The sequence below is a fragment of the Festucalex cinctus genome, chromosome 21, assembly GCF_051991245.1.
Source record: "Festucalex cinctus isolate MCC-2025b chromosome 21, RoL_Fcin_1.0, whole genome shotgun sequence".
Lineage (NCBI taxonomy): Eukaryota > Metazoa > Chordata > Actinopteri > Syngnathiformes > Syngnathidae > Festucalex > Festucalex cinctus.
Genome location: NC_135431.1, coordinates 4,290,691 through 4,314,675, shown reverse-complemented (window position 1 = coordinate 4,314,675; position 23,985 = coordinate 4,290,691). Strand labels below are relative to the sequence as shown.

Genomic DNA, 23,985 nt, shown 5'->3' with positions numbered 1-23,985 from the left:
TATATGCGTGCGTGTGCGTGTGTGTGTGCATGTGCGTGCACGGGCACACGCCAGATGGTGCATGACGACTGCAACGCTCCCAGCGGCGCAGCTGTCCAAGCCAATACACCCGAGCCACACACCTCTTCATCACGTTAAATAAACACCACAACACACACACATGCACACACGCGGGGAAATGTGAGCGAGGCAGACACACGCATCCGCCACCTGGTGTGGCCCTCGGCTAGCAGCCGCTGTCTGCGTTGCTTACCTCACACACGCATGCACATTTGTAAATAAACGATTATTTTGCCATCCAAAGCCCTTCATCAGTCTTGTTTTTATTATTTTATGGTTAACGCGGTAACAAAAGAAAAAAAATGTTAGCATCAACGTTATTTTTCTGCTTTGTTTCTTTTACTAAAGGGCAGATAAAGTCTGAAAATTTGATTTCCTAGTTTTGGTTGAAGAAGAGAGAGAAAAGAGAGTCTGCTCAGTCAAAACGTGACAACAGTCAAACAGTCATGTTTGACTGTTTTAGTCTCACGCGACAACTTTTCTGTCAAGTGTGACTGTTTTCGTCTCATGTGACAACTTTTCGGCCATGTGTGACTGTTCTTGTTTCATATGACCACTTTTCTTTGAAGTGTGACTTTTAAGTCTCGCGTGACCACTTTTCTGTCAAGTGTGACTCTTTTAGCCTTGCGTGACAACTTGTCTGTCATCTGTGATTGTTTTAGTCTCTCGTGACAACCTTTCTGTCACATGTGGCTGTTTTAGTCTTGCGTGACCACTTTTCTGTCAATTGTGACTGTTTTAATCTCGCATGATAACTTTTAGACCATGTGTGACTGTTTTAGTCTCATGTGACCACTTTTCTGTCATGTGTGGCTTTTTTAATCTCACATGACTTTTCGGCCACGTGTGACTGTTTTAGTCTTCCATGACAACTTTTCTGTTGTGTGTGACTGTTTTAGTCTCACATGACAACTTTTTGGCCATGTGTGACAGTTTTAGTCTCGCGTGACAGCTTTTCTGTGACTGTTTTAGTCTGGTGCAACAACTTTTCAGTCACGTGCGACTGTTTTAATCTCGTGTGACAACTTTTCAGTCGTGGGAGTCAACGTGTTTAAATGAGTGAATGAGTTACAGCTAACATATAGTCAATGATGACTGCTTTTGTGAAATGCCAGCACTGGGTTTTATGTGGGAGAACGCTAATACGAAAACTAATTTAAAAAAAAAAACAACAACTATGCTTTAGCAAAGTAAAATCTAATGAAAGCTGCCAAACTACACAAAAACGAAACTAAAACTAGATGAATTTTAAAAAGAAAAGTGAAAATAAAAACAAACAAATGAAGAATCCCAAAATATTATAAAGTAGAAGATTTGATAATGCTGCTAACTTCAGCGCTGATGATGTGAAACATACACAAGTCAGCCAGGGACAATTAATGTCTGCGTACACGTGTGTGTGTGTGTAGACACCTCATTGTTGATCCTTAATTGTGGTTCTTGTTTTAGTGTGTGTGTGTGTGTGTGTGTGCATGTGTGCGTGTGTGTTCCTGGGAAGCTCTCCAAATTAGGACGCACCCTCCAATCACCAGCTGTTTACCTCAGATAGCGACACACACACACCATCAGCAATATTTGGATGGCACTGATGTGTGACTGCTGTCATTTTTGTGCACATATATAAACATACATGTGTTTCTACATATTTACATTGACTTATATGAACGCATCTATGGTATATACCACGTGTGCATGTATGGGAAAGTTGGTGTACACACACCGTACTTTAACTTACCTCAGAGCAACAACCCGCAAATCCCGTTCACACACACACACACACACACAAACATGCACGCACACACATTGCAGCGCTCTTGACAGGTGTAGACAGGTTGCGTGCGAACATGGCGCTGAGGTTGTGAGTAGAAGGTCACCTTCGCTCTTGCCGCAAGACGACAGGGCAGCCATGTTGAAATCGGAGGCCCATGCCGGAATGTCAATTAATCGACTGATTTGACAGCTGTTGATGTTGACTATCGAATCATAGTTTAGACCTCGGTGAACTAAAAACGCTCCAAATCTCACAATTGTGTAGAAAGGGATAGAAATAAATAAACTGTTTAATCAGACTCATCGATTAATTAAAAAAATAATTGGTGGGTAACCTTAATTTGAAATTCTAACCTTGACTTGAAACCCTACTTTTGGATTGAAGCCTTATCCCAGACTTAACACCAAAATCTTGTTATCCCTTTACACTTCTTACAATGTGCACCCAATCTGGATTCAAACTCACATCTTTGAACGTTCCTAAAAAAAATTAATAATAAAAAAAATTAATATGTATAATTTTTGTGGCGTTTCCATGGCTACCGCCAGACCACGGAAAGCGGCCGTTTGTCCCAGCGGGGACGTAACGACGGCCTTCACGCACCTGTCTGCCACACGTTCTCCTCTTGGCCGGTTGCTATGACGACGGGCGGGCGCATCAATGAAGGTAGCTTGCATCATTCATCAGAGTCGTGCTTGCTTGCTCACGCGCGCTCGCACTTCATCTGCGATTCAGCGCTCGTCTAGCGATGCCTTGGAGCCGAATGTCGCAGGAAGGCGACCTGACAGAGTCGCTTGTTTCCTTTCCCGCCCCCCCGAGCGCTCCTTCCGTCTCGCCATCAATCAACACATCATGGAAAATCTGCGCCATACGCCCTTCAAATAATTATTTCCACAAAAATATGTTCTAATTTTGTTTATAGGGATAACATTTTTTTCAGATCAATACAAGTACAAGAATACACTTTGAGTACTTGATACAGAGCGTAGATACTTCTAGTACTTTTGATGTATAAAATTTCTTTTGGATCTTTCATTGTGATGCAGTTGGTCTGTCAAACCGCCACATAATAGCGCCAACTAATGTTGAAGATGAATAACTATACCACATTTGTTTTGCCTCAAGTATCAGTGGCTGGTATCGGAAGCTTCCATGAGTAGCTACTAGCTAATATCTTAAAATACTAGACTAAGAGCAATTTCTGGAGAAATTGTGTGGGAATGCTGAAAGCTGAATGCTAAGATTTGAATGCATGTGGAATGCTTATGAAGAAAATTGAGAGGTAAATTATGAAATGATGACCTCCTGGTTACTGGACAATAAGTTATATGTATGGAAGTGGGCGTGGAAAGTGACACTTAGAAAAAGTTCAACGTCTATCCCATTGAAAATGAATGGGGAAAAGTTGATATTTAACGTTAAATTGTGCGGATACTGTAAGTAAAGTGGAATCAGACGATACATACCCCGGGAGATGTGAATTTTTTAAACAAGTTGAAATTTGAACAGTGTAAATCGAAAGTATTTATGTGGGAGTTATTACATGGCAAAAATTGTGCAGAATAAAAATCACAATAACATATGTGGGAATGCTTCAGCAATCCCACAATGAAATGTCCGTCGGAAATGAATCACTAAATGGGTTTAAGGTTTCACATTAGAAGCAGTTCAAAGCCTTGTTGGAGGTTTTTTTTTTTTTTTTTCCCTCATCTGTCACCTCTGAGGATGTGTTTAGTGCGCGTGTGTGTGTTTTTTAATTGTGCCTCCGGCTCGTTCCGGTGCAAAGTGTCTCATTAATGTTAAATGTGTTGCAGTGAAAAGGAGAAAATAAATGATTGGAGTTAATTGTAGTTTTTGATTAAAAGTCGCTCGGCCCTCAGCTCATTAAAGCTCAACGTTCATTCAAAGCTTGCTCACAATGACGACCGATTCTTTATTTATTTTTTTGCCGTCATTGAGGTTTTGCCTGCGAGAGGAGAAAAATGGGCCTTCATCTCCTGCTGCATTTGAATCATATAACACATAATAATAATAATAATTACGACTCTTGTTGAGCTGACAGCTCGCTTCTGTTTGGCTCTCGTCTGTCAGCACAAAGCAAAGCAGTCAATCGTCAAGATGCATGAGAGGGACATTTGGTGACATTTAGCTGTTGGATTCGATTTGTTTGGATGACTCCAAGTCCAGTTTGCCGGAGGAGATTTGTTTTCATAACAACATGGGGAGAAAATAATTGAAAATCACTTTTTTTTTTTTTTTTTTTAACGTTAACATTAGCAATTGGTCCGCTGGATTGCAATGGCATAAGTTGACCACCAGATGGCAGTACTGTTCCCATTCAAAGCATGACACAGCACTTTTTTTTTTTCTATGTTTGTGTTGATAACTTGCTACCACGGACATATATAATAAACTCGGCTGCCATCTTGCGTCGCCACGGTTACTGTTAACGTTACCAGTGCATTGTTTACACCAGGATGTGAACCGTAATTTACAAAAATTAGGTTAACATTTCGCAGCCAATCTTTTTTATGGACTTCGCTTTCATTTCATTGTTGATGATTCTAACAAAACTGTCAACACATTTTTTAGTATACCTTATGAGATAAAAGTTATAATTTCCTTTATAGTTATTAAATGTATATTCAGAGCTTCTCCCAGACTTCCTGGTACACAACATACCACACAAGGTGGCATGTTCGCAATAGAGACGCAAAAAAATGTGAAAAGGCTGCAGAGAAATCAGTGTATTCAAGTTAGGTACGCTTAGCGAGTGGCAACGTAAGATGGCCGCCGGTGGTTTCCCATCTCGTTATGGCGAATAAAGCAGATTTTAGCTCTTGATGCCAAACAAAGGGGGAATGTGCAATTTGTCCAGCAGATGGCGTTACTTTCGCCCATTCAAAGCATGAAGCAACACTTTAAACCCAGCTTGAATTGCTGCTCACCATGCATACCACCACCTGCACTACCCAATATTACACCATACGTTTACTTGTCTACATATTTGTATTTGCTGATATTTTACTCAGCTATGCCAGGTCGGCAATATAATTGAGAATCTGTTCTCAATTACCTGGATAAATAAAGGTTAATAATAAAAAAGTATCTAACACACACAGACAACCTCACACGGATGTGTGAGTCGTATCCAATTGCTCTCATAAACCCGTTAAATGCACATGCAGGCACAGCATTTGTACACCGACTGCAAGCGCACGCACACATGCATTAGGAGTGCTGACCGCGTGTGTGTGCGTGCGTGTGTGCGTGCGTGTTCCGCTGGGTGATGAATGAAGCAATATTTCAGTTTAAAGCAGCGTCTCAGCACAGATGCTGGCATGGAGAATTGCGTATGTGACACCGCGCACACACACAATCGACAATATGCGGCGAAAACATCATCTCTCCGAGAGCGACGCGGTCTGCTGCATCACGAGAATCACCTGTCTGATTATACACACTGATAGAGGCATGCGCATCCGCAAACACGCGCACACACATGCACACAAAAACTGCAGAGGCTTGTGTTGTCTCATTGTGTTGAGCCAAAGCTGCCTACAGGGCAACAGATTCAGTGCCAGGCAAGCATTATCAACAGCTCACACACACACACGCACGCATGCATGCACGCACACACGCGGGCAAACTCGATGAGGCACACACCTCGACATTAACACGCGCAGGCAAATCATGTCAGCTGAGGGCATTGCGAGTTGCCAGGTTGCCTTGCAGGGCTGGCAGCACAAATGCACTCACGCACACACGCTGTTACTTGTGTATGCAAATGAGGAGAATCTTGGGATGTGGCCTTTAACCCTCCTTTATCGACTCAAATACAAAAATTTACATATTTCTTTTTTTTTTCTCCAGTAGTCTGAGTAAGAGTGTTTCAGTCTCGTGTGACAACTTTTTAGTCGTATGTGACTATTTTAGTCTCAGGTGACATCTTTTTAGTCGTGTGTTTTAGTCTTGTGTGACAACTTTTCAGTTTTGTGTGACTGTTTTAGTCTCACATGACAATTTTTCAGTCATGTGTGATCGGTTTAGTCTCGTCTGACAACTTCTCACTTGTATGTGTATGTGTGTGGCAACGTTTTAGTCATGTGCGACTGTTCTAGTTTCGCATAACAGCTTTTCAGTCGTGTGACTGTTTTAGTCTCACTTGACAATTTTTCAGTCATGTGTGTTGTCATGTGACAACTTCTCACTTGTATGTGACTGCTTTAGTCTCATGTGAAAACATTTCAGTCATGTGACCATTTTAGTCTCGAGTGGCAACTTTTCATTCCTGTGTGACTGTTCTAGTGTTGCATAACAGATTTTCAGTCATATGTGACTATTTTAGTCTCAGGTGACCTCTTTTCAGTCGTGTGTGACCGTTTTAGTTCTCAGACATAGAGCACATGCACACGCATACACACATTCTGGTTTCCATGCAGGATGAGGACCAAGTAAACTTCCCCCACCCCCACCTGCTCTTTGCCCGTTATCGGCAGCGTCCACGTGGGAAGGCGGGCAGGTCAGAGGTGATCGGTCCCGACTCTGAATCTCCCCGTCCGCCGGGCCTTTCTCGCGGATTAGCTTCAGTTATTAAAATTAGAGCCCTGCTCACTCAACTTGCACTGATTTCAGTTTCACACGTTTGGTCAGAAAGCATTAGGAAAGAGAAAATCCCCCCAAAAATTCCCCAGAACTGGAAGACGTTGTGAAGTGAATGCAGAGATCTGTTTCTCAAGAAGGTGTTCAAAGGTAACTGCTGAAAACGTGCAGAGATTTTGCAGTACTGAATTGTCGAGCGATAGCGTTCAACTGTTTTTAACCATTTCAGTTGAACTGATTTTTTTGTGGCTAAAATCGTCCCAGTGACACACGGAGTTAAAAATAATACATATTCCCTTCACATTATTTGATTACTAGAGCGCCTTGTTGTTAGCCATGAGTACATGACGCAGAGAAAGGTGGAAAAGGGGAATTTTACTCATTTATTTGTATTTTAATGTCTGACTTCACGGCCAGTGTATCGACTGGAGCTTTGGGCTGGCCATTTTAGAGTGCCTTGTTGTTGCTTTAGAGTGCAACGTTGTTGCCACTGGAGACCAAGCAAAATTGGCAAGTTCGTTAACAACACTTCTCACATTTTCATTTTGACGTTAAAGATTCTCGACACGATTCCCATGCCCTTCTTTAACCACCTCCACTTCAACCCGCTCATCTTCCTCATTCTCACCATTTCCATCTGCCTCACCTTCACATGCTCCTCGCGCTCCTCGACGGTTTGAACTCCAAAATATTTAGTCAAGTACAAGAAACCCGCAGACGGGGCTACGTCTTTACTCGGCAGAGCTCGTTTGGGCGTGTGATAAATTGCGCTAATTGGCTGATTTGACCGCGTGTTGCTGACGGCGAGGATGCCGATGACGCTTATCGAGCGGTCGCGCCTCCATCGCTGGCGCGGATCAGCGGGCGGCGAGCCGATAAACTCGTTAGCGAGCGCTGGCCCCGCCCCTCGCTAAACAGACGGCCATCATCAAAGAAACCGCAACTTGTGTGTGACGAGTCGTCTCTATTTTCCACTCGCGATGCTTGCTGGCCGTTTTGAGAAACTAATTAGGCCTCTGGAAAGCTCGTTAGCGTTGCTTGTGTCATTAAAGATTTCACCGGAATGAAAAAGAAACGTGGAAATTATTCACAAGAAGCTTTGATTTCTGCAATTACTCACGGTTGCCTTCTTAAATTGTTCAATGGCCGTAGCGCGCCAGTTTTGGTAAGGATGTGCACCGTTGTGAAAATTGGTACATTTTAAAGGGTTCAAACATAAATGTAACAACTCAGTCGTGTCCACTGGAAAGAAAATGGAGAAGAAAAAAAATAAAATAAAAAAAAACAAATAAAAAAAAAAAAACAATCAGGCCACCAACAGAAAAACACCAAAAAGTTTAAAGGACACAAAAACCAAATTGTTAGCATTAGTGTGGATTTTAAACATATAAGGGCCAAAACATGCCTTTTGAAAATTAAACTGCAGTAAAACAAAATAAAAAAATAGCCATCAGGGGGTGCTAGAACTGCACAGATGGAAATCAACCAGACTTTTTGAACAGATGTGCTGCTTTTAATATCGTGACATGACGAAGACGATATATTGTGTCAGATTTAATATAGCGATAACACGATAATGCTGTCATCGTTACATCCCTACTTGACACCAGTTTCAGCGGTTGACACGAAATTGGGTGAAAATGTCAAGCGTGACTGGACGCAGGGAAAAGTCTCAAGGACCCACAAACAGAATTGAACAGGAAGTCGGACAAAATGGTTTGAATCGCGCATTTTCGGCAAATTCCAAGGCTGGGTGTAATTAGCATATGTAATTGATAACTGCATTTTATGATAGAAAAGGCACATTTGTTTATGATCTAGTAGCTTTAACATTTATTTTTTTAATTTAATTGTTTTGTCTTTTTTTTTTTTTTTTGCGGTTTCCATATCAACACGTCAGCGGCCATGTTGGCTCCCGGCATGCCTCGGCTCATTGTCTTGCTGCTTGGATCCCTTCCCCGCTGAGGGAGGCGCTCCACTTCACTGAGATAATAGCACAGCGCTGGCTGGAGTGCGTGCACGCACACACACACACACACACACACACACACACACACACGCACGCACACGCACACACAGACTTATCTGTGCTCTCAACATCTCCTCCTCCTTTTTTTTTTTTTTTTTTTTTGATTTTTCTCCTCCTTAATCCCCTTTGGTATCATCCCATCTGACCTGCAGCAGCTGCAGTTCTTCTTTAACTTGCTCTCACCGCAGGAACATTTCCACACCCCGCCAAAATAATAATCAAATAAAAAAAAATAAAAAAAAAACGTCTTCATCTCACATTGCTTCCCCACCTGCTTCCTGTGCTGCGCTACGCCGCTAATCTGCTGCCACTTTTTGATTTGGATGTTAAAGTCAGACTAGTTCAGCCGTCAGTCACTGCTTCCGGGGGGAAATCATTGCGGTACTTTTAAAAAATACATTTATTCATGTTTTTGTAATTTCAGTAATTTAACTATTACTACAACTAAATCTCTGATTTTCTATTAACTTCCATGAAAGCAGACTGATAATTTTGGTTTTATTTTTCAAAAAAAGGACATTTTCAAATATCCAATTTTACTTTGGGAAAAAAAAATACAATCATCATATTCACTGATTATCTGACGAGTTTTATGTTACTGAATCATTATCAATTTATGGTTATTTTCTGTCAGTTTGTCTTTTTTTTTTCAATCAAGTAACAGAAAAAACAACACATTGACTCAGGGAAATAAATGGCCAATTTGTGTTTTATTTATTTATTTTTTTCCATCAAACCAGCCCCCCCCCAAAAAAATGAACTAGGGGCGTGGAAACCAAATCAAAAGAGAGGGTGAGGAGGGGATTTTTTTTTTTTTTTTTCAGAGAGTGCAGTAGTGAATTGTATCAGTCAGTTCCTCTCCTCTCTGTGTCTTCTCTCCTTTATTTTGTCATGTTTAATAAATGTCAAACAGGTAAACCTTACAGTCTGACTCGTCAAATTCAGATAAAAGCATAAAATTCCATATCAAACTTATTGCATGTCTTTGCGATATGCATATTGCATAAGCCAATAGCGCGATATCGATATTTTTTCGATACATTGTGCAGCCCTACTGTGTATTATATTGAATAATGTAAGAGAACCTTTTCATTTGGGGGGGGGGGTTGCATCATGTACCCCCCCACCCCCCAGCTTCACAATTATTTGAGACATAGATCACATCCACATGCGCACACGCACATGCCATCACCATCATCTTCCCCCAGCAAGATAAATGAGCACTATCAGAACCCCCCAACCACCACTAACGCTTCCCTACAACCCCCCCCCCCAATTCCCCAAACTAGCCTCCCACGCTCTTCTCACTTTCACTCCCGTCGACCATATGTCAGAATTTCTCTCCTCGACGGAAACACACGCACACACTGATGCAGATGCACGGTCCCAACAGATGTTTCTTGACATCCCACCAGGAAGTAGACGAAGCCCAACAGGCAACTTCATGTTTTGGACCCATCTGCCAACCCATCACTACAGACCTCATTACTGTATGGTTTTAGTTTGCTTCTTAACTGCAAATGCTATGAATATTTTTTGTAGCCGGTCATGTCATCAATCCATTCCAAAAACAACAACAAAAGACTCGCTTCTTCCACTTCATTGGACATTGGGCTATTCCTTCTGTTATGTGCACCTTAACCACTTGGGGGCAGCATAAAACCAACAGGCAGACAGAGAGACATTTGTTTTGACACTGTTTGTGTTCAAATATCCGTTGTTTAAAGCGTTAGAACACCATAAATATCGCTGCTAATTGTTAGCTTGTTTGTGTGTTAGCATTAAGCTAGCTGGGGTAACATGGAAGGCAAAGTTGTTTAACACACATTCTGAAAATGTTTGTCTCTTTTGCTTCACGTTGCGTTTTTACAGTTACTAGCACAGCTGTCTGTACTACAGGTAACAAACTTTTCCACCCACCTGTGGTGCCGCGTGTCGGCGAGCGCCCGGTTGCTGGGGACGCGTTCGCTCTCCCGCTGGTTGAAGGCGTACAGCGCGTACGGGTCGTCGCCGGGACGCCAGCGCCGGGCGCTCAGGTAGCCGCGCTCGTCGAAGCCGTCCAGCATGTCGTCCCACTCGCTGTCCGACATCTGTCCGACAAACGCAAGTTAGCGGCACATAATGACAAGTCATTCCCTGATGTAGGTCATTTAAAAAAAACTAGGACAAATGTCTCCATTTTGAGAAGAGACATTTTAAAGAATACATTTTAAAAATTACAATTTCAAAATAAGATTTTTTCTTTTAAGTTTTTCCATTAATTTTGGAGTATTTTTTAAAAGGGGAAAAAAAGCTTGTTTTTGAAAAGAAAAATCCGTTTTGGGTGGAAAAAAATTCTTTTTAGGTCATTTTTGGAAAAAAAATTTTTTTTAGGATAATGGTCACAATTTTGAGAAAATCCGCATTTTAAATACTTTTGAAAAATTACAACTTCAAAATATGACTTTTTTTTCCTCTTATGTTTTGCATTTACTTCTGAATTGTTTTTTAAGAAAAAATAAATAAATTACCGGTTTTCGGGGGAACAAAACTTAGGTCATTTTTGAAAAAAAACAACGTTTTTTTAGGATAATAGTAATTTTGAGAAAAGCCACATTTAAAAAAATTCTTTAACTACTTTCACGCTTTTTTTGTTTTTTCCCTTAAAAAAAAATCACATTTTTTTTAGAGAGAAATATATACATATTTTGTTTGACACAATGCCTACAAATTTTAAACAAAGACATTTCATTCTGATGCAGATGTGTCCAACTGCTGCAGTGTAGCGCCAACTAGTACTTAATTGATGTTTTTTTTTTTCCTTAAGTATTGGTGGCAGACACCACAAGTACCCAATACCTTAAAAATAAGGCCGGCATCAGCCCAATATTGATACCTGTTATTTGCACGCGCCCATCCCTGTTAGCAACAGACAGAAAATGGACACGCACGCACCGCGAGAATGCCTAAGCAAGCGACATGAACGTTCTGCACGGCCCGCTCGCTCGTCTCCTCCCACATTGCTCACTCGCACACTTGCTGATGCCACACTTTGTCTAAATGGGCCCATTAGGGGGGCTGGGCGTGCGAGCGTGCGCGTGTGCGCGTATGCGTCTAGTCATTCCCCGGGCAGCGGTAACAACGAAGCGTGAAGAACACGAGTACAAGAGAAAAAAAATGAGCAAAAGAGGAGACGAAGCAAAGATGAACAAAAGCGGCGGAGAAATGACAGACGGCAAACAGGAAGTTGCAAGGCGGTCGACCAAATAGGAGAGCGAGTCCGGTAGGGCCTTCTGATTGGTCGACGCTGAGGCCATCAGGTGATGAATCATCATCATCATCATCATCATCATGTTATGATGAGTCACCCGGGTGACAAAGAACCAAACGGCTGCCACTCGACACAGCTAATTGGGTAAAAGATGGATAAGCATCGCTGTCGTTTGGCAAACTCACGCGTCCAAATATGGTCAACTGTTGTCACATATCGATACTATTGGCCTGTTATTTTGATACAATATTAACAAACATAATGTAATGTAAAACAAAAACAAAAAAACTCATTCACTCCCACAGACGTTTCCACTCGTCAACTGATGAAAGCATTTACTGCCAGCGACAAATATACTCGTCAAGTACGTTTTCAACGGGTAGCCGTGGGAGAGACTTTTGTAATTTTTGCAAATCAGTGTAATAACTAACGGATACCTGTAGAGGGCGGTGTTGCATCGCTTCAAATTTGAGATGATTGGGTGAATCTCAGCTTGTCATGTCATTTAGGAGGGTGGGAAAAGCCAACGTAGAAATTCGGACACGTTTCAAGAGAGTAGGGCTCGATTTTAAAAAAACAATCAAATTTAATTTAATTTAATCAAATGTAACGTAGGCCTACTGTAAAGAACGAGTGTGATATTGATTTGTGTTGGTTTTCTGCCACTAGATGGCATCATTGCATTTGTAAGACGTTGGTGACAGCTCAGTGCATTTTTCTTTTCATCAATCTAATCTTTATATATATTATATATTACAAATAAAACGCTTATTTTTGACTTGAATAAGCACTGTTTTTTTTTGTTTTTTTTTAAGGTTTAGTCACAAAGTCACTGTTCTGCTTCACATGTTCATTTTAGACAAAAAATAAATAAATAAAATGACACATTTTGATCAGAAAGCGGCACTTTTTGTTGAAATCTTCAACTGCCGATGAATAAAGCACGCAAAAAATCGATTTTGACTTCCCGGTCCTCTAGCAGAGCAGCATTGTGTTTTTGTGGCCAATCCAGACTTATTGAGCTCAGATCTGGGGAGAACAAACAGGGTCCATTCACAACACGCACACACATGCACAGTCATTGATTAAGACTGTGTTTGCGTGTGCGTGTGTGTGTGTGTGCTTGCAGCAGTGATGCTCGTTTGGATTCGATATTGCTTTCTCTTCCACCTAATACATCTTTGTCCGTGACCACACACACATACACACACAGGTACATGCACGCCGCACACATTTACACACACGTTTTACAACTTAAGCACCGTTGCATTACTATTTAACGAGGAAACAGCAAACGCGGCCGACACGCAACATCGTTAGCGATTGATAGCTAGTAGGAGTTCAGAACAGTCACCGCCATTCTCATTCCCTGAGGCGTGCGTTAAAAAATAAACAAAGCTTGCACTTTTGCATGTTTACATCACCTATTAAATCCTTAGAATCTTTTTTTTTTCGTGGCGCAGGCATTACTCCAATTTTGTGTGTGCGTGCGCAGACAGATGGGAGGCCATTTTGCGCTTAGCTGGCTCAGATGCAGTTTATGCTTCCCACTTAAACAAGACGTGAATGAAATATTTGGAGCAAGGTGGTGACGGGGTTAAACGCGTCCAGATTTTGCTCAACGTCCTCCTCGACCAATCACGTCACTTCGGCAGGTTTGGTGTGGACTTGATAATTTTGGAATATTATCTCATTTACTCCCAGCCATTTTTCACAGAAGCAATCTAGTTAGCTCCCGGCTGTTTTACTGGATTTTGACTGATATAATATTATATCATATATTTAAAATAGAACGTATTTACACGTTTTTTGGGAGCAAATAAGTTATTGAGTTGCTATGTTAGTCCTACGTATCATTCCAATTATGTAAAGAAAATGATTAGGCCTACTTATGTTGTACATAGTAACTGACAGGGTAAGACCCAGTGCAACTAAGCCATGTCTGCCATCTAGTGGTGAATGGTGATATTACAACTTCAAACTAGTCAACTCCTGCTTACTTGCGATTTGGCATCAGCGGATCTTCAAATTTGTAGATTTTTTTTTTAAATTCATCAGACGTTTTCTTGATGATTTTTCGAATATTTTATATTTTTTCGTATTCCCTCCAATTTTTTTATTTTTTATTTTGAAAAACATTTTTTTCGCACGGGAATCGAGGACAGGAAGTTGCTGTCGTCTTCCGAGCGAGGGCAGGCAGCAAAACGAAACGGCGGCAAGCGGCCTCTTGTCGCCTGACACTTTTTTTTCCCCCCAACATTCTTCATTTGCTCGCTGTCATCTTTGTCGTCTTGTTCCGATTCCTCCCTCCATTTTGCATCCCTCGCTCCCCTATCCCTGCTTCTTTTCCTTCTTTCTTTCTCTCACTCCCTTGTAATCTTGATGCCACTTTTCTGTCTTCTCTTTTTATCCTGCGCTCGCTTGTAAACGTGATGGATGGCTCAATCCCGCATCACGTGCGACACTTGTCGTACCAGCACACGTACGCACATGCACACACTCAAGCAAACTCTCACAGCCACACTCTCAATTCAACTTTATTTATAAAGCACTTTAAAAAAAACAACTGCAGCAGTTTTTTTTTTAAAAAAGTGCTGTACATAAGTCTAAACTCACTCTCACACATGTCAAAACAATTTCCAAGGGGCTTTATTGTGCCGCCATTTTTTTCTGAAGTAACAAAATATTCGGGGAAAAAAAAAAAGAGGAAAAATGTTGTTCATCCTGAAACCGAATTTAACATGGCAACAAACAACAATGCGTATTCACAGTGGACACTATTCAGACATGTAAAGGAAGCTGACACATACTCAACGTAACATTTCAAAATAAAAGTTAACCAAATACAGTAATACATTGACGGCAATGCAAATAGCCTAAGCTGACTTTTACTTTGAAATTGGCCCACGTCGTGGCGTGATGGCTAACTTGGCTTCCCTTTTAGACGTTTAGGCTTTCTATATCGTAGTTTTGATCAACATTGTAGTTGCGACCAACATCAACACAACACTATCCCGAACTCTTATTCAATCGCTAGTTTAGGACGCTAAGAAACCGCTAATTCATTTCGCCGTCATTGTATGAGACGGCAGAAGTCTCCGACCTAAGTTGCTAGCAGCTAGCTTGTTAGCATTACCTACGAGTGCCTGGCTGGTAGAAGTTTTAATACTTTTTCAATATTCTGGACCAGGACAACTTTGTAATTCACTCTCCGTGTTTAAAGGAAGGGAATGTGCCTTAAATTGCACTTTGAGGTATTTTCATTATTCATAAAAACAAAACAAAACAAAAAACAGGCAGTACTTCCATCCATCCATTTTCTTGACCGCTTATTCCTCACAAGGGTCGCGGGGGCTGCTGGAGCCTATCTCAGCTGGCTTTGGGCAGTAGGCGGGGAATATCCTGGACCGGTTGCCAGCCAATCGCAGGGCCAGGTAGTACTTCTTCATTTATTTTATGAAACACTTTTTCCCATTAAAAAAACAACAACTCAACTCAAAATGTCAAACATAGCCGTTTATATTTTAGGAATACAACTTTAACCCATTAACACATTTTACACATGGACCATGTATAAAACAAGAATGCTTCTGCCTCATATTGCACTTAAAGCTAAGTTCCTAAATCCAAAAGGGCTATATTAGACATTTTAAATGTTATTTGTTTATTTCAATGGGTAAAACATACTTTACAAAATAAAATGAAAACAAAATATCATCTTTTTTGTTTTCGTTTGCTGTCTTTTGTGATCCGTTGCACCACTATTACTCAGTGAGCTTTTTTTATGAGGGAATTTCTCCCCCTTCATTGTTTTGACTGTCCATTTCCCTAGAAATAGTTTTGAACTATGTGTAAAAGGGTTCGCGTTGAGTAAAGATCTGACCGCAACCCTCAAAGCATCATTTTCTTGCTTATATTGTCGATTGTTTATCCACATCAACTTCAATTACACTAATATGCGAACTCATTTTTAAAATGTGGGAGGCAAAGATTGGATATGCTAACCAGTAGTGGTTAGCGCACGCTGCCTGCTTGAGAGCTTATAGTTCGCAAATGAAAATATTTTAAAACTGAGAAATGTTCAACAAAAGGCAGTTTTGTGTCCGCATTTCCCCTCCTTTTCTTATTTCTTCTTCTTTCTTATTGCTTATTATTGTGATTGTGATTCCCTGTGCGGGAGCGGCATCCAGCTGCTCCGAAGCTCATTTCCCTCGCAGGCGCCCGCTGAATAGCTCACATTGAGGAACAATGGCCGCAGCCAGCGTGGCGCAAACCAACCACGACATTAATAATCTCTGACTTGTGCACGTGTCGTGTGCACGCGTGTGTGGATGTTGTGCTACGGCAGAAAAGACAGAGGGAAAGCAGGAAGTGGACAGCCAATCGGAGGGCAAGCTGGTGGTCATGTGAGCGCGCAAATCAAAGTGACTGACTAGCATCAGGTGGATTATGTGATGACATGCGACATAATGCTGGACAACGTGCAATGGGATTCTATGTTTACATTGGTGCTAATCTGCATCAGATCCGGATCCGTGTAGTTTTTGATGACAAACAAGCAGTCCCAAAATGGCTGCCGATTTTGCCCACCATGACTAACATTCATGTCATCTGTGAATAAAACAAATTTCAATTCCTGATATCATTCGTATGTAAAATGAACAATGTGGGCTCTAACATTGACCCCTGTGGCACACCAACATGTTGTCTTCTCCCTCACTTGCCAAAGCTTTTCGAAAATAGACAACGACTGAACTGATTCAAGGGGACGGACTCCGATTAGTCTGTTCACAGGCGCAAGCTGGCCGAGCACAAAGTGTCGAATCTCCACGGTGAACTCGTTATCAGGCTCGAAAGTGTCAGCGTCAGTGCCGGCGGACGCGTTTCCTCAGCACGCTTGTCGCCGAGGTTGTTTTGGAAGCACTTCGGATTGCAAGCCAGGCGCTCACGCTTGCATCACTCGCCTCGCAGACGTTAACGCGATCAGCATGGTCAACTTCCAGCTGAGAGCAAATCTTTTTTGCTGTTTACGTCACCCGTGTCGAGCAAGTGGCACAATAAACGCACTAGTACAAATATGCCACATTAGACATTAAATATGACGCAAATGATACGTTAGGTGTGAAGAACTTCTTTACATGAATACACTATATCAGTTTTATATTAGTTTTATCAATGGGTAAACTACTGCAGCGAACCTGTGACCAGTAAACAAGAGGCGAGGGTTCGAATCCCACCTTAGGCTGGTTGCATTTCAGCTTTTCATTTATGATTCATTTACAATTGATCATTTGTAATTTTCACACAATTTATCTTTCATTATAATTCGATTAACACATTTATTACATTCAATTTAATGTTCAATGACACATTTTGGCTTTAATTTACTAAATATAACAAGGAGTATGAAATATTTTATTTGAAAGTAAGCTTCAATCAAGTGTCTTTTCCCAGTGATCAAAAATATTTTAGTTTCATGTAGAAATATTTTATCTTCTAGTTAGCACACGTTTTCCTCAAGGATTAGAGATTTTTTTCCCCACATCTAAATCTCAATTCTTAACTACTACTACTTTTGCTTAATACAGCAGAGATACACAAACAAAAGACCGACTAGCCAAAAGTTCAAGTTGTGACAGTCAGCTGTCAAATTTTGCCACAGGTGTCCCACGCGACAACAGGCGCATGCGCAATCAGGCGCAAACAATCAAATTGGCGGGAAAACTGTCACAAGTGCGCGTGACACAGGTGCGTGCGTTCCGAGTGTGTCGCTACCTGCTTGCTTTGCCCGGCTGCCGCTCCATCCCCGGCACCGGCTCCGACACCGGCAACCACGCCGAGCTCGGGCAGCCTCCTGCGGCTGAGCACCAGAAGGTAGACGAGCGCCCCGAGCCACACCAGCACCGCCGCGGCCACCGACGCGCGCCGACACGCGCGCTTCATTCCCGGCCGCAGAAGAAGAAGAAAAAGCGGCGGCGATGGTGGTGGTGGTCGCCCCCCGGAAGCCGAGCCGAGTCCGTCCGACGCCGCCACCGCGCGCTCATCCTGCCCTCGGCTCCACACGCGCCGGCAGAGGGAACGGGGGAAGCGAGCGCTCGCCACTTGGTGCTTCCTCCTCAACTCTGGCGAGGGAGCAGAGCGAGAGATTCCACTCAAACTACCAGCGCGCGTGCGCGTCAGCCGCTAAAAAACAGCGTGCGCGCGCGCGTTTACGTGATTCGGTGGGTGAGCGCGCCACCTGCCGACCAAACTGAATAAAGTACAATATAGAATATGCAAGAAAAATAAGGGCCAGTATTGCTCAGTATTTGTTTTGTTTGATTTTAATCATTGTTTACGCTCATTTGTAAATGACAAGTTTTAATGCATGAATCCCCATTTTGTTCATTTTTCATTTTAGTTTACAGGTCGTTGCCATATTCAGGCGTTTGATCGCGAAAGGCGCTCCTCTGCTGCCATCTAGTGCGCTCCAAAGGAACGACATCGCTTCAGTTTGTGCAGGGACGTTTGGACTTCAAACGGTTCTCAAATCCACCACTATTGAGATTATTAAACAACAAATGTGCCAATGAATTTGTCCAAGCCACAATGAAATCAATTGAAATTTCATTAACATGGGACAATTTGTGTCTGGAATATGCTAAATTGCGATGCAACAGTGGGAACTAATGCAAATTAGATCTTGGTCACAGCAAACCACATTGTTTCATCCAGTTTATTTCCTCATCAGAAAACGCAACACAATAAAATTAAAAAGGAGAAAATAGGACAGATTTGTTCTTAATACGTTGAAACTACGCCACACTATGCTAGGGTGTAAGTAACTCAAACCGATGTAAGGTTAAATAAGTATTTGCTTTAAAAATGGTACAGAAAGATATTTTCTTTCTCTTCCATTTCTCATCAGCACTCAAAAAAAACCCAAAAGAGATCCCAACAACAAAAAAATCTGCAACGTTTTCTTTCTTCCTCCCTTTAGCGCTGCTGCGAATCGCCGCGGAGGACGAAGAGCTTCCAAAGGACGACGAGGACCGACTGGCGAGTTCCTCCTGCTTTCCCGCCGCTTCTCCGTCGAGTTGTGACGCCACAGGTAAACGCGTCCTTGTGCAAACGCGACAGCATCGTGTCCAAAAGCGCATCGCCGATTAAGAGTCACATGAGCTCGTTTGTGTGGATTTGGGCCGTCTTCTTTTGATGAGAGATTTTGTCTGATTGCTGCCAAATGTCAATGACGTTCTACCATGAAAATCTTCTAAATTTTTGCTGTTACACAAACTCTCACAAAGCCAAAAGAAGTCCGCCATGTTGGTTCCGAGAGGCAACTTTGTGCTCAATTTGTCATTTTCCATGGATTGTATTTGTAAACGCACACTCAGAAGAAAAGTGTTTCAATTAGCAAAATGAAATTTGGCAGACCCTCAAAAAAAAAAACGAAAAAAAAAAAACGAATGCCCAAAAAGACACAACAAGAGGCCATTTTAGGCCCAGTAATTGTCACGTGCGTCATCCTCATATCAGGATCCACAATTTGTCATTTTTCTAAAAGAAAACAAACGCTCGTCACTAAAGTCGTACGCTTGCTCGGCCGAACGACGCTCAATCGTGGCGCATTTAGATGCTAGCGTTAGCATTAGCCCGCGTCAAATTGAAACCCACCGAGGAAGAAACGCTTCGGGTTCACGCGCCAAAACAAGCAAACAACCCCCACAATCGGAAAAGTACAAACAACACCCCATCCATGAACTGTAAGCAATGAAACAACCCCCCAAAAAAATACAAAATAAAATAAGTTAACAAAAATCTTGGAGTAGGTCACGTGATTACTCGAGGTGCTTGGCAGCCGCGTTTCGGTGAACAACAAAAAAATTTGCGAAAAACATGCGAGGAGGAACTAGTGATAAACGTTTTTTTTTTTTTTTTGACTGATTCTTTTCTTCTTGTAAATATGTTAAGCCCAAATTCCTGTGGCCATTTAAAGTGTCTCTGATTAACCGCTAATAAATCTGAGATATTTTACTAGGTTTTCCTGACATTTTTTTTTCCTTCTTCCTAGAAGACGTCTTGTGGTTTTGTGCCACCAAATAGTGCTATTTGCAAGTGTCCGTTAAGTACTCATTCCTTGTCTAAGGCCCCACAGTTCCTGCGGTAGAAAAACGGCATCAAAACATGCTGCCGACCGTCAAGTCTTCGTTTGGTGACGAGCAGTGTTCGCGCCAAATTATATTGTACCTTTAGGAGGAACTAAGTACCGAGCAACGTGGGGGGAGGAAGGAGGAGGTTCTCGCATACACGCATTCACTCACGACACAGATGGGGATGTGTTCTCCTTGAGTCCATGCTCAAAAGTGGCGGCGGGGAAACGAGGCCGCTCGCCAAAGAACAAGTGAAGACGAGGAAGAGGAGGAGGAGGAGGAAGGCGGGTTCGACCTGAGAGAGAAGACGGCGAAAGTTCTGCGCAACTTCCTGTTGGTTAGGGAAACTCGTGCGAGTGGAAGAGAGACCAATTTTTCGGGGGGAGGGTTAAGGCGTCCGGGTCCAAAGTGGCTCCTCCTCCTCCTTGCCACGCGTTCCTCGCCGCCATCAGGAGCACTCCTCGCCGATGCGCTGGCACGAGCGGCCCACCTTGCGGTCCAGCTTGACCATCTTGAGGACGGCCTCCTCGCGCCCGCGCCCGAGATGGTCAAAGAGGCAGTCGTGCTGCTCGGGGAGCCGGTGCAGCATGCAGAACACGTAGCCTGAAACGCAAAAAAAAATAAAAAATTATGCTCAACTACAGACTGCAGGCACACGCAGTATTGAATGGCAGCTGTTATCATTTTTTTTTTTTTTCTTCTGTTGGTGCACCATCTAGTGGCCAAATAGTGGATGTCACTTGCTCAGTACTTTAGTGTTTTCATTTTTTATTTTAAAACAATACAGCACATTGAGCTTCCCAAAAACACAGGAAAGGAAGTTCTGAACGTCATAAAACACTTTGGCTGTTAGAACCTCTCACTCGGTTTTAGGTGTTCATCACTGAACCAGTAGAGAATTGAACCCTGTGGAACACCATACAAGAGTGAGTCAAGAGCAACCAGGGCTAACAAATGTTCTGTCAGCCAAATCTTAACTAAACTACTCATGAGCAGTACCGCTAACGACCACCTGGTGCTGCAATCGAGCTGACAGAATGCCATGGACATGGTTCACCGCATACAATAGTAGATACCTGATACTAATAGTAGTAGAAACTGTATATTCTTTTATGAGTAGACCCCCCAAAAAATCATGTGTCTTTTGATTTGTTTTGGGTTACATGAAATTTAGTTGACAAAATGTGATCGCGTGTACTGACCACAGCGACAGGAGCCGAGTTCCTGCTGCACCAACTCCAGCTTGCTTTGGCAGCTGTAGCAGCGCCGGCGGTTCTTCTGCTTGGGCGTGCCGACCGCCTCCTCTTCCTCGCCACCGCCATCTTCTTTCGCCTCGGCCCGCGGCCGCTTCTTTGGCGTGGCCTCGCTCTCCGGCACGGCGGCTTGTGAGAGAAGAAGGGAGGAGTTAAGTGCGGATTTGCGGGGCAGGGGGTCGGCGCATCGGAGGCGGAGAGCTTACCCGACTCTCGGGGGCGTTTTGTGGGCGTGCGCGTCGTACCCTGCGCCGTCACTGTCGATGACGCACCTGAAAGAAGACGCGTATTTTATGCACATTATGTTTCAAATCCTATTTTTATGTCGAGGGTTCTCTTCTGGTGCGTTCGCTTACCCTCCCTGGAAGCGGCGAACAACGGCGAGGGTTCCTCGGCAGCCGGCGGCTCCGTGGTAGTGGGCGGGGACAAAGATGGCGACGATATAGATGGACTGTTGTTGGCGGGGGTGGCGCTGGCGGTGGCTGCGGTCGTCTCACTACCGCTGCTGCTACTAGTGAAGACTGTCGACTGGCTGTCCTCGCCCGGCTGCTTCTTCTGGATGTCTGCAGCATGGAAGAAGGAGGGGGGGGGGGGGTAGTGTTATTCTTTTCATTTTCACTTCAAAATAACTTTTAAGACATTTTCCAGAAACTGATGACTTCTCAGAAGGACTAAAAGTGAGCAATATTCCAGATATTGAAAGTTTGAAACATTTTAAAGTGATATCAGCTTGCACCAAAGTACCGTTTTCTCTTCCTAAATGTTCTATAGAACAATGAGATCCTCAACAGGTGTTCCTAATATTATGACAAGTGTATGAGGTTGATATAAACTTACCAGCAAAACACTTGGAACACAGATTCATGGTCTTACTGGACCTGTACACATACATAAAAAAAATATATATTGTTAGTATCGGTATTTGTTTTCCCTGACACCATAATTGTGCGTACTAAAATGTCTCAAGGACGACTGCCCGACATGGAACAGGAAGTCGGACATTTTGGTTTGAAGCAGCCATTTTAGGGTGAATTTCCGCTCTTATAAAAACAAAACGTACTCCTACTAACATGAGACGGAATGCTGAAAACGCACAGACACAAACTCACTAAAATGACACGTTCTTTTTTTTAAACTCTGGTGAAAACAGGCTACGCAGCTTATTATTTTTAATTTTCAAGATTTCTATAAAAAGGTAATGTATAAATTTAGCCCATGGGAACGCTCCCTTGTGGTTGCAGTTGACATCTTGTGTGTCACCTGACATTGACAGGTGTGCTGTCAGTTCAACTGACACATACCCCAGATCAGAGGCAGCGGGACTGTCTTTTTTTTCCTCTCTTTTTTTTCTCTTCAGTCCTATAAAAAGATCATATGGACTCCCAAAAATGAATGAATTCAACTGAGGGTCCACCCAGCAGCCGCTTGGGGGCACACTTGCACGGTTTCCCCCCTCTAGATGGATTGCTATGATATGCTGCCATGTATTTACAGCATTTTATTATTTCAAAGCTGGATTGGTTGACATCTGGTCATGATTCCCACACATCATTTGAATAATTCAGAAAAGCGGAAGAAAGGCTCAAACTGTTGTTTGATGACGTAGCAGGCTGTGAATCATATCCGGTATGCAACTTACTGTAACCGTACATCCACTTTGACGTGACACATGATTTTTTTCTTTTTCTTAAAGTAGTCAAATGAAGGGAAAGATATTTATAACCTCGATATGAAGTCAAGTGAGCAATTTCAATCCCAAATCCAAAGAAGTTGTCGTTGAGACCAGCAACAGGGTTGCCTTTTAAAGGAACCTGCTGCTGCCAATAAATCATCTTCTGCGTGGGCACGTCACCTCGCAAATGTCTTCAAACGCCACCCAACAAAAAAGCCGTCCAGCGGCCAACCGGGCCCAAAAGTTGCTAAACGGCTGACACCGGGCCGCTTTTCAGCAAGCAGACAGGCAGGAGGTTTATTTATTAGCCAAGTTCCCAACCCCCCACCATCGGCCTGCTCAACGGAACAACAACAATGGGCGACTTGAGTCCGTTGGAATGATTTCATCGGCTCACTTCGGTCACATTGCGAGGCGACCGAGTGGTTCGAACTTACCCCCAAAAGCCGCAAGGACACCGGGGAGGGAGGCCGGGCGGCTTGCTTCGCTCGCTGGTGTCGCCCATGGCGGCCGGCCGCAAGAGGCTACGCGAGGCCGGGGATGAGTCTGCGGCCTGCTCGCTCGCTGGAGCCTACCAACAAAAAAAAATTAAAGAAAAAAATCAAAGAAAAAAAAAACGAAAATGCGACGCGAACGAGAACAAAACGTGCTCGCCCGGTTAAACAATCCAGTGGAGGAAAAAATGTGAGCCGTAAAAATGTGGGTCTCGCTTTGAATCGCCAAAACGACTCCGTTTGAAAGAGCAATAATTGAAAGGCACTCAATGCAATCAGCTGGACGTGTGGACGTTCGAAACGACCACCAAGCCAGGGGAAGGGGTCATCCGTGTTCAAACACAATTCGTCGAAAAACTACAGCCCTTCCGTCGAGTGGCCAAAAAAAAAAAAAAACGATTTAAAGAGACGTTGAAGTCGTGGGAGGGCGTTTGCCGAGAGGAGATAAATAGACTCGGCGAGGCCGGCCCAAGCGGTCGGGGACAACCCCTCTCGTAAAATGGTGTGAACCGAGCTGTGCCGGAAACGCGTCCAGCAAAAATGACAACACGAACAAGCCAACTACAAATGAGCCAATGTCAGGAAATAATGTGACATTTGTCGACTAAAAATGTCATTCAATTCAAACCAATTGGATCGTAAACTTGATCAAAGTGACAAAACTGCATATACGTTTAATTATTTAATAATAATTCTACTTTATAATTAACGTTTAAGCACCC

The 23,985-nt window shown here is 42.9% G+C and overlaps 2 protein-coding genes across 3 annotated transcripts in view; both read right to left on the bottom strand.

Annotated features, from left to right (window-relative positions):
• The window catches only part of galnt14 (UDP-N-acetyl-alpha-D-galactosamine:polypeptide N-acetylgalactosaminyltransferase 14 (GalNAc-T14)), a 56,028-nt gene extending 37,782 nt beyond the window's left edge, over nucleotides 1-18,246 (bottom strand). Inside the window, exons 1-2 of one of the 2 annotated variants that reach the window (XM_077509760.1) lie at nucleotides 17,488-18,246; nucleotides 10,383-10,552 (exon numbers count right to left, since the gene is read on the bottom strand). In XM_077509760.1, the coding sequence (XP_077365886.1) occupies nucleotides 10,383-10,552; nucleotides 17,488-17,655 (338 nt within the window). In that variant the 5' untranslated portion in view covers nucleotides 17,656-18,246. Of the gene's footprint in view, nucleotides 1-10,382; nucleotides 10,553-11,337; nucleotides 11,647-17,487 lie in introns of those variants that run through there. The other variant, XM_077509761.1, reaches the window with a different exon arrangement.
• Nucleotides 18,247-18,409: 163 nt separating this feature from the next.
• On the bottom strand, nucleotides 18,410-23,838 carry LOC144009871 (AN1-type zinc finger protein 3-like). Its single transcript, XM_077509767.1, has 6 exons — nucleotides 23,207-23,838; nucleotides 21,935-21,975; nucleotides 21,454-21,660; nucleotides 21,304-21,369; nucleotides 21,047-21,226; nucleotides 18,410-20,447 (listed from the first exon to the last, which is right to left on the bottom strand). The coding sequence occupies exons 1-6, from the start codon at nucleotides 23,272-23,274 to the stop codon at nucleotides 20,293-20,295; spliced, it is 717 nt and encodes a 238-aa protein (XP_077365893.1). The 5' UTR covers nucleotides 23,275-23,838; the 3' UTR covers nucleotides 18,410-20,292.
• Nucleotides 23,839-23,985: the final 147 nt, after the last annotated feature.

Bases quoted from the DNA above. Each gene is read 5' to 3' on its own strand.
- LOC144009871 (XM_077509767.1), bottom strand. From the start codon at position 23,274: ATGGGCGACACCAGCGAGCGAAGCAAGCCGCCCGGCCTCCCTCCCCGG. The intron at 21,661-21,934 runs GTAAGTTTATAT...TCCATGCTGCAG, and splicing joins GTGTTCCAAGTGTTTTGCTG to ACATCCAGAAGAAGCAGCCG. The intron at 21,370-21,453 runs GTAAGCGAACGC...GTCTTCTTTCAG, and splicing joins GTTCGCCGCTTCCAGGGAGG to GTGCGTCATCGACAGTGACG.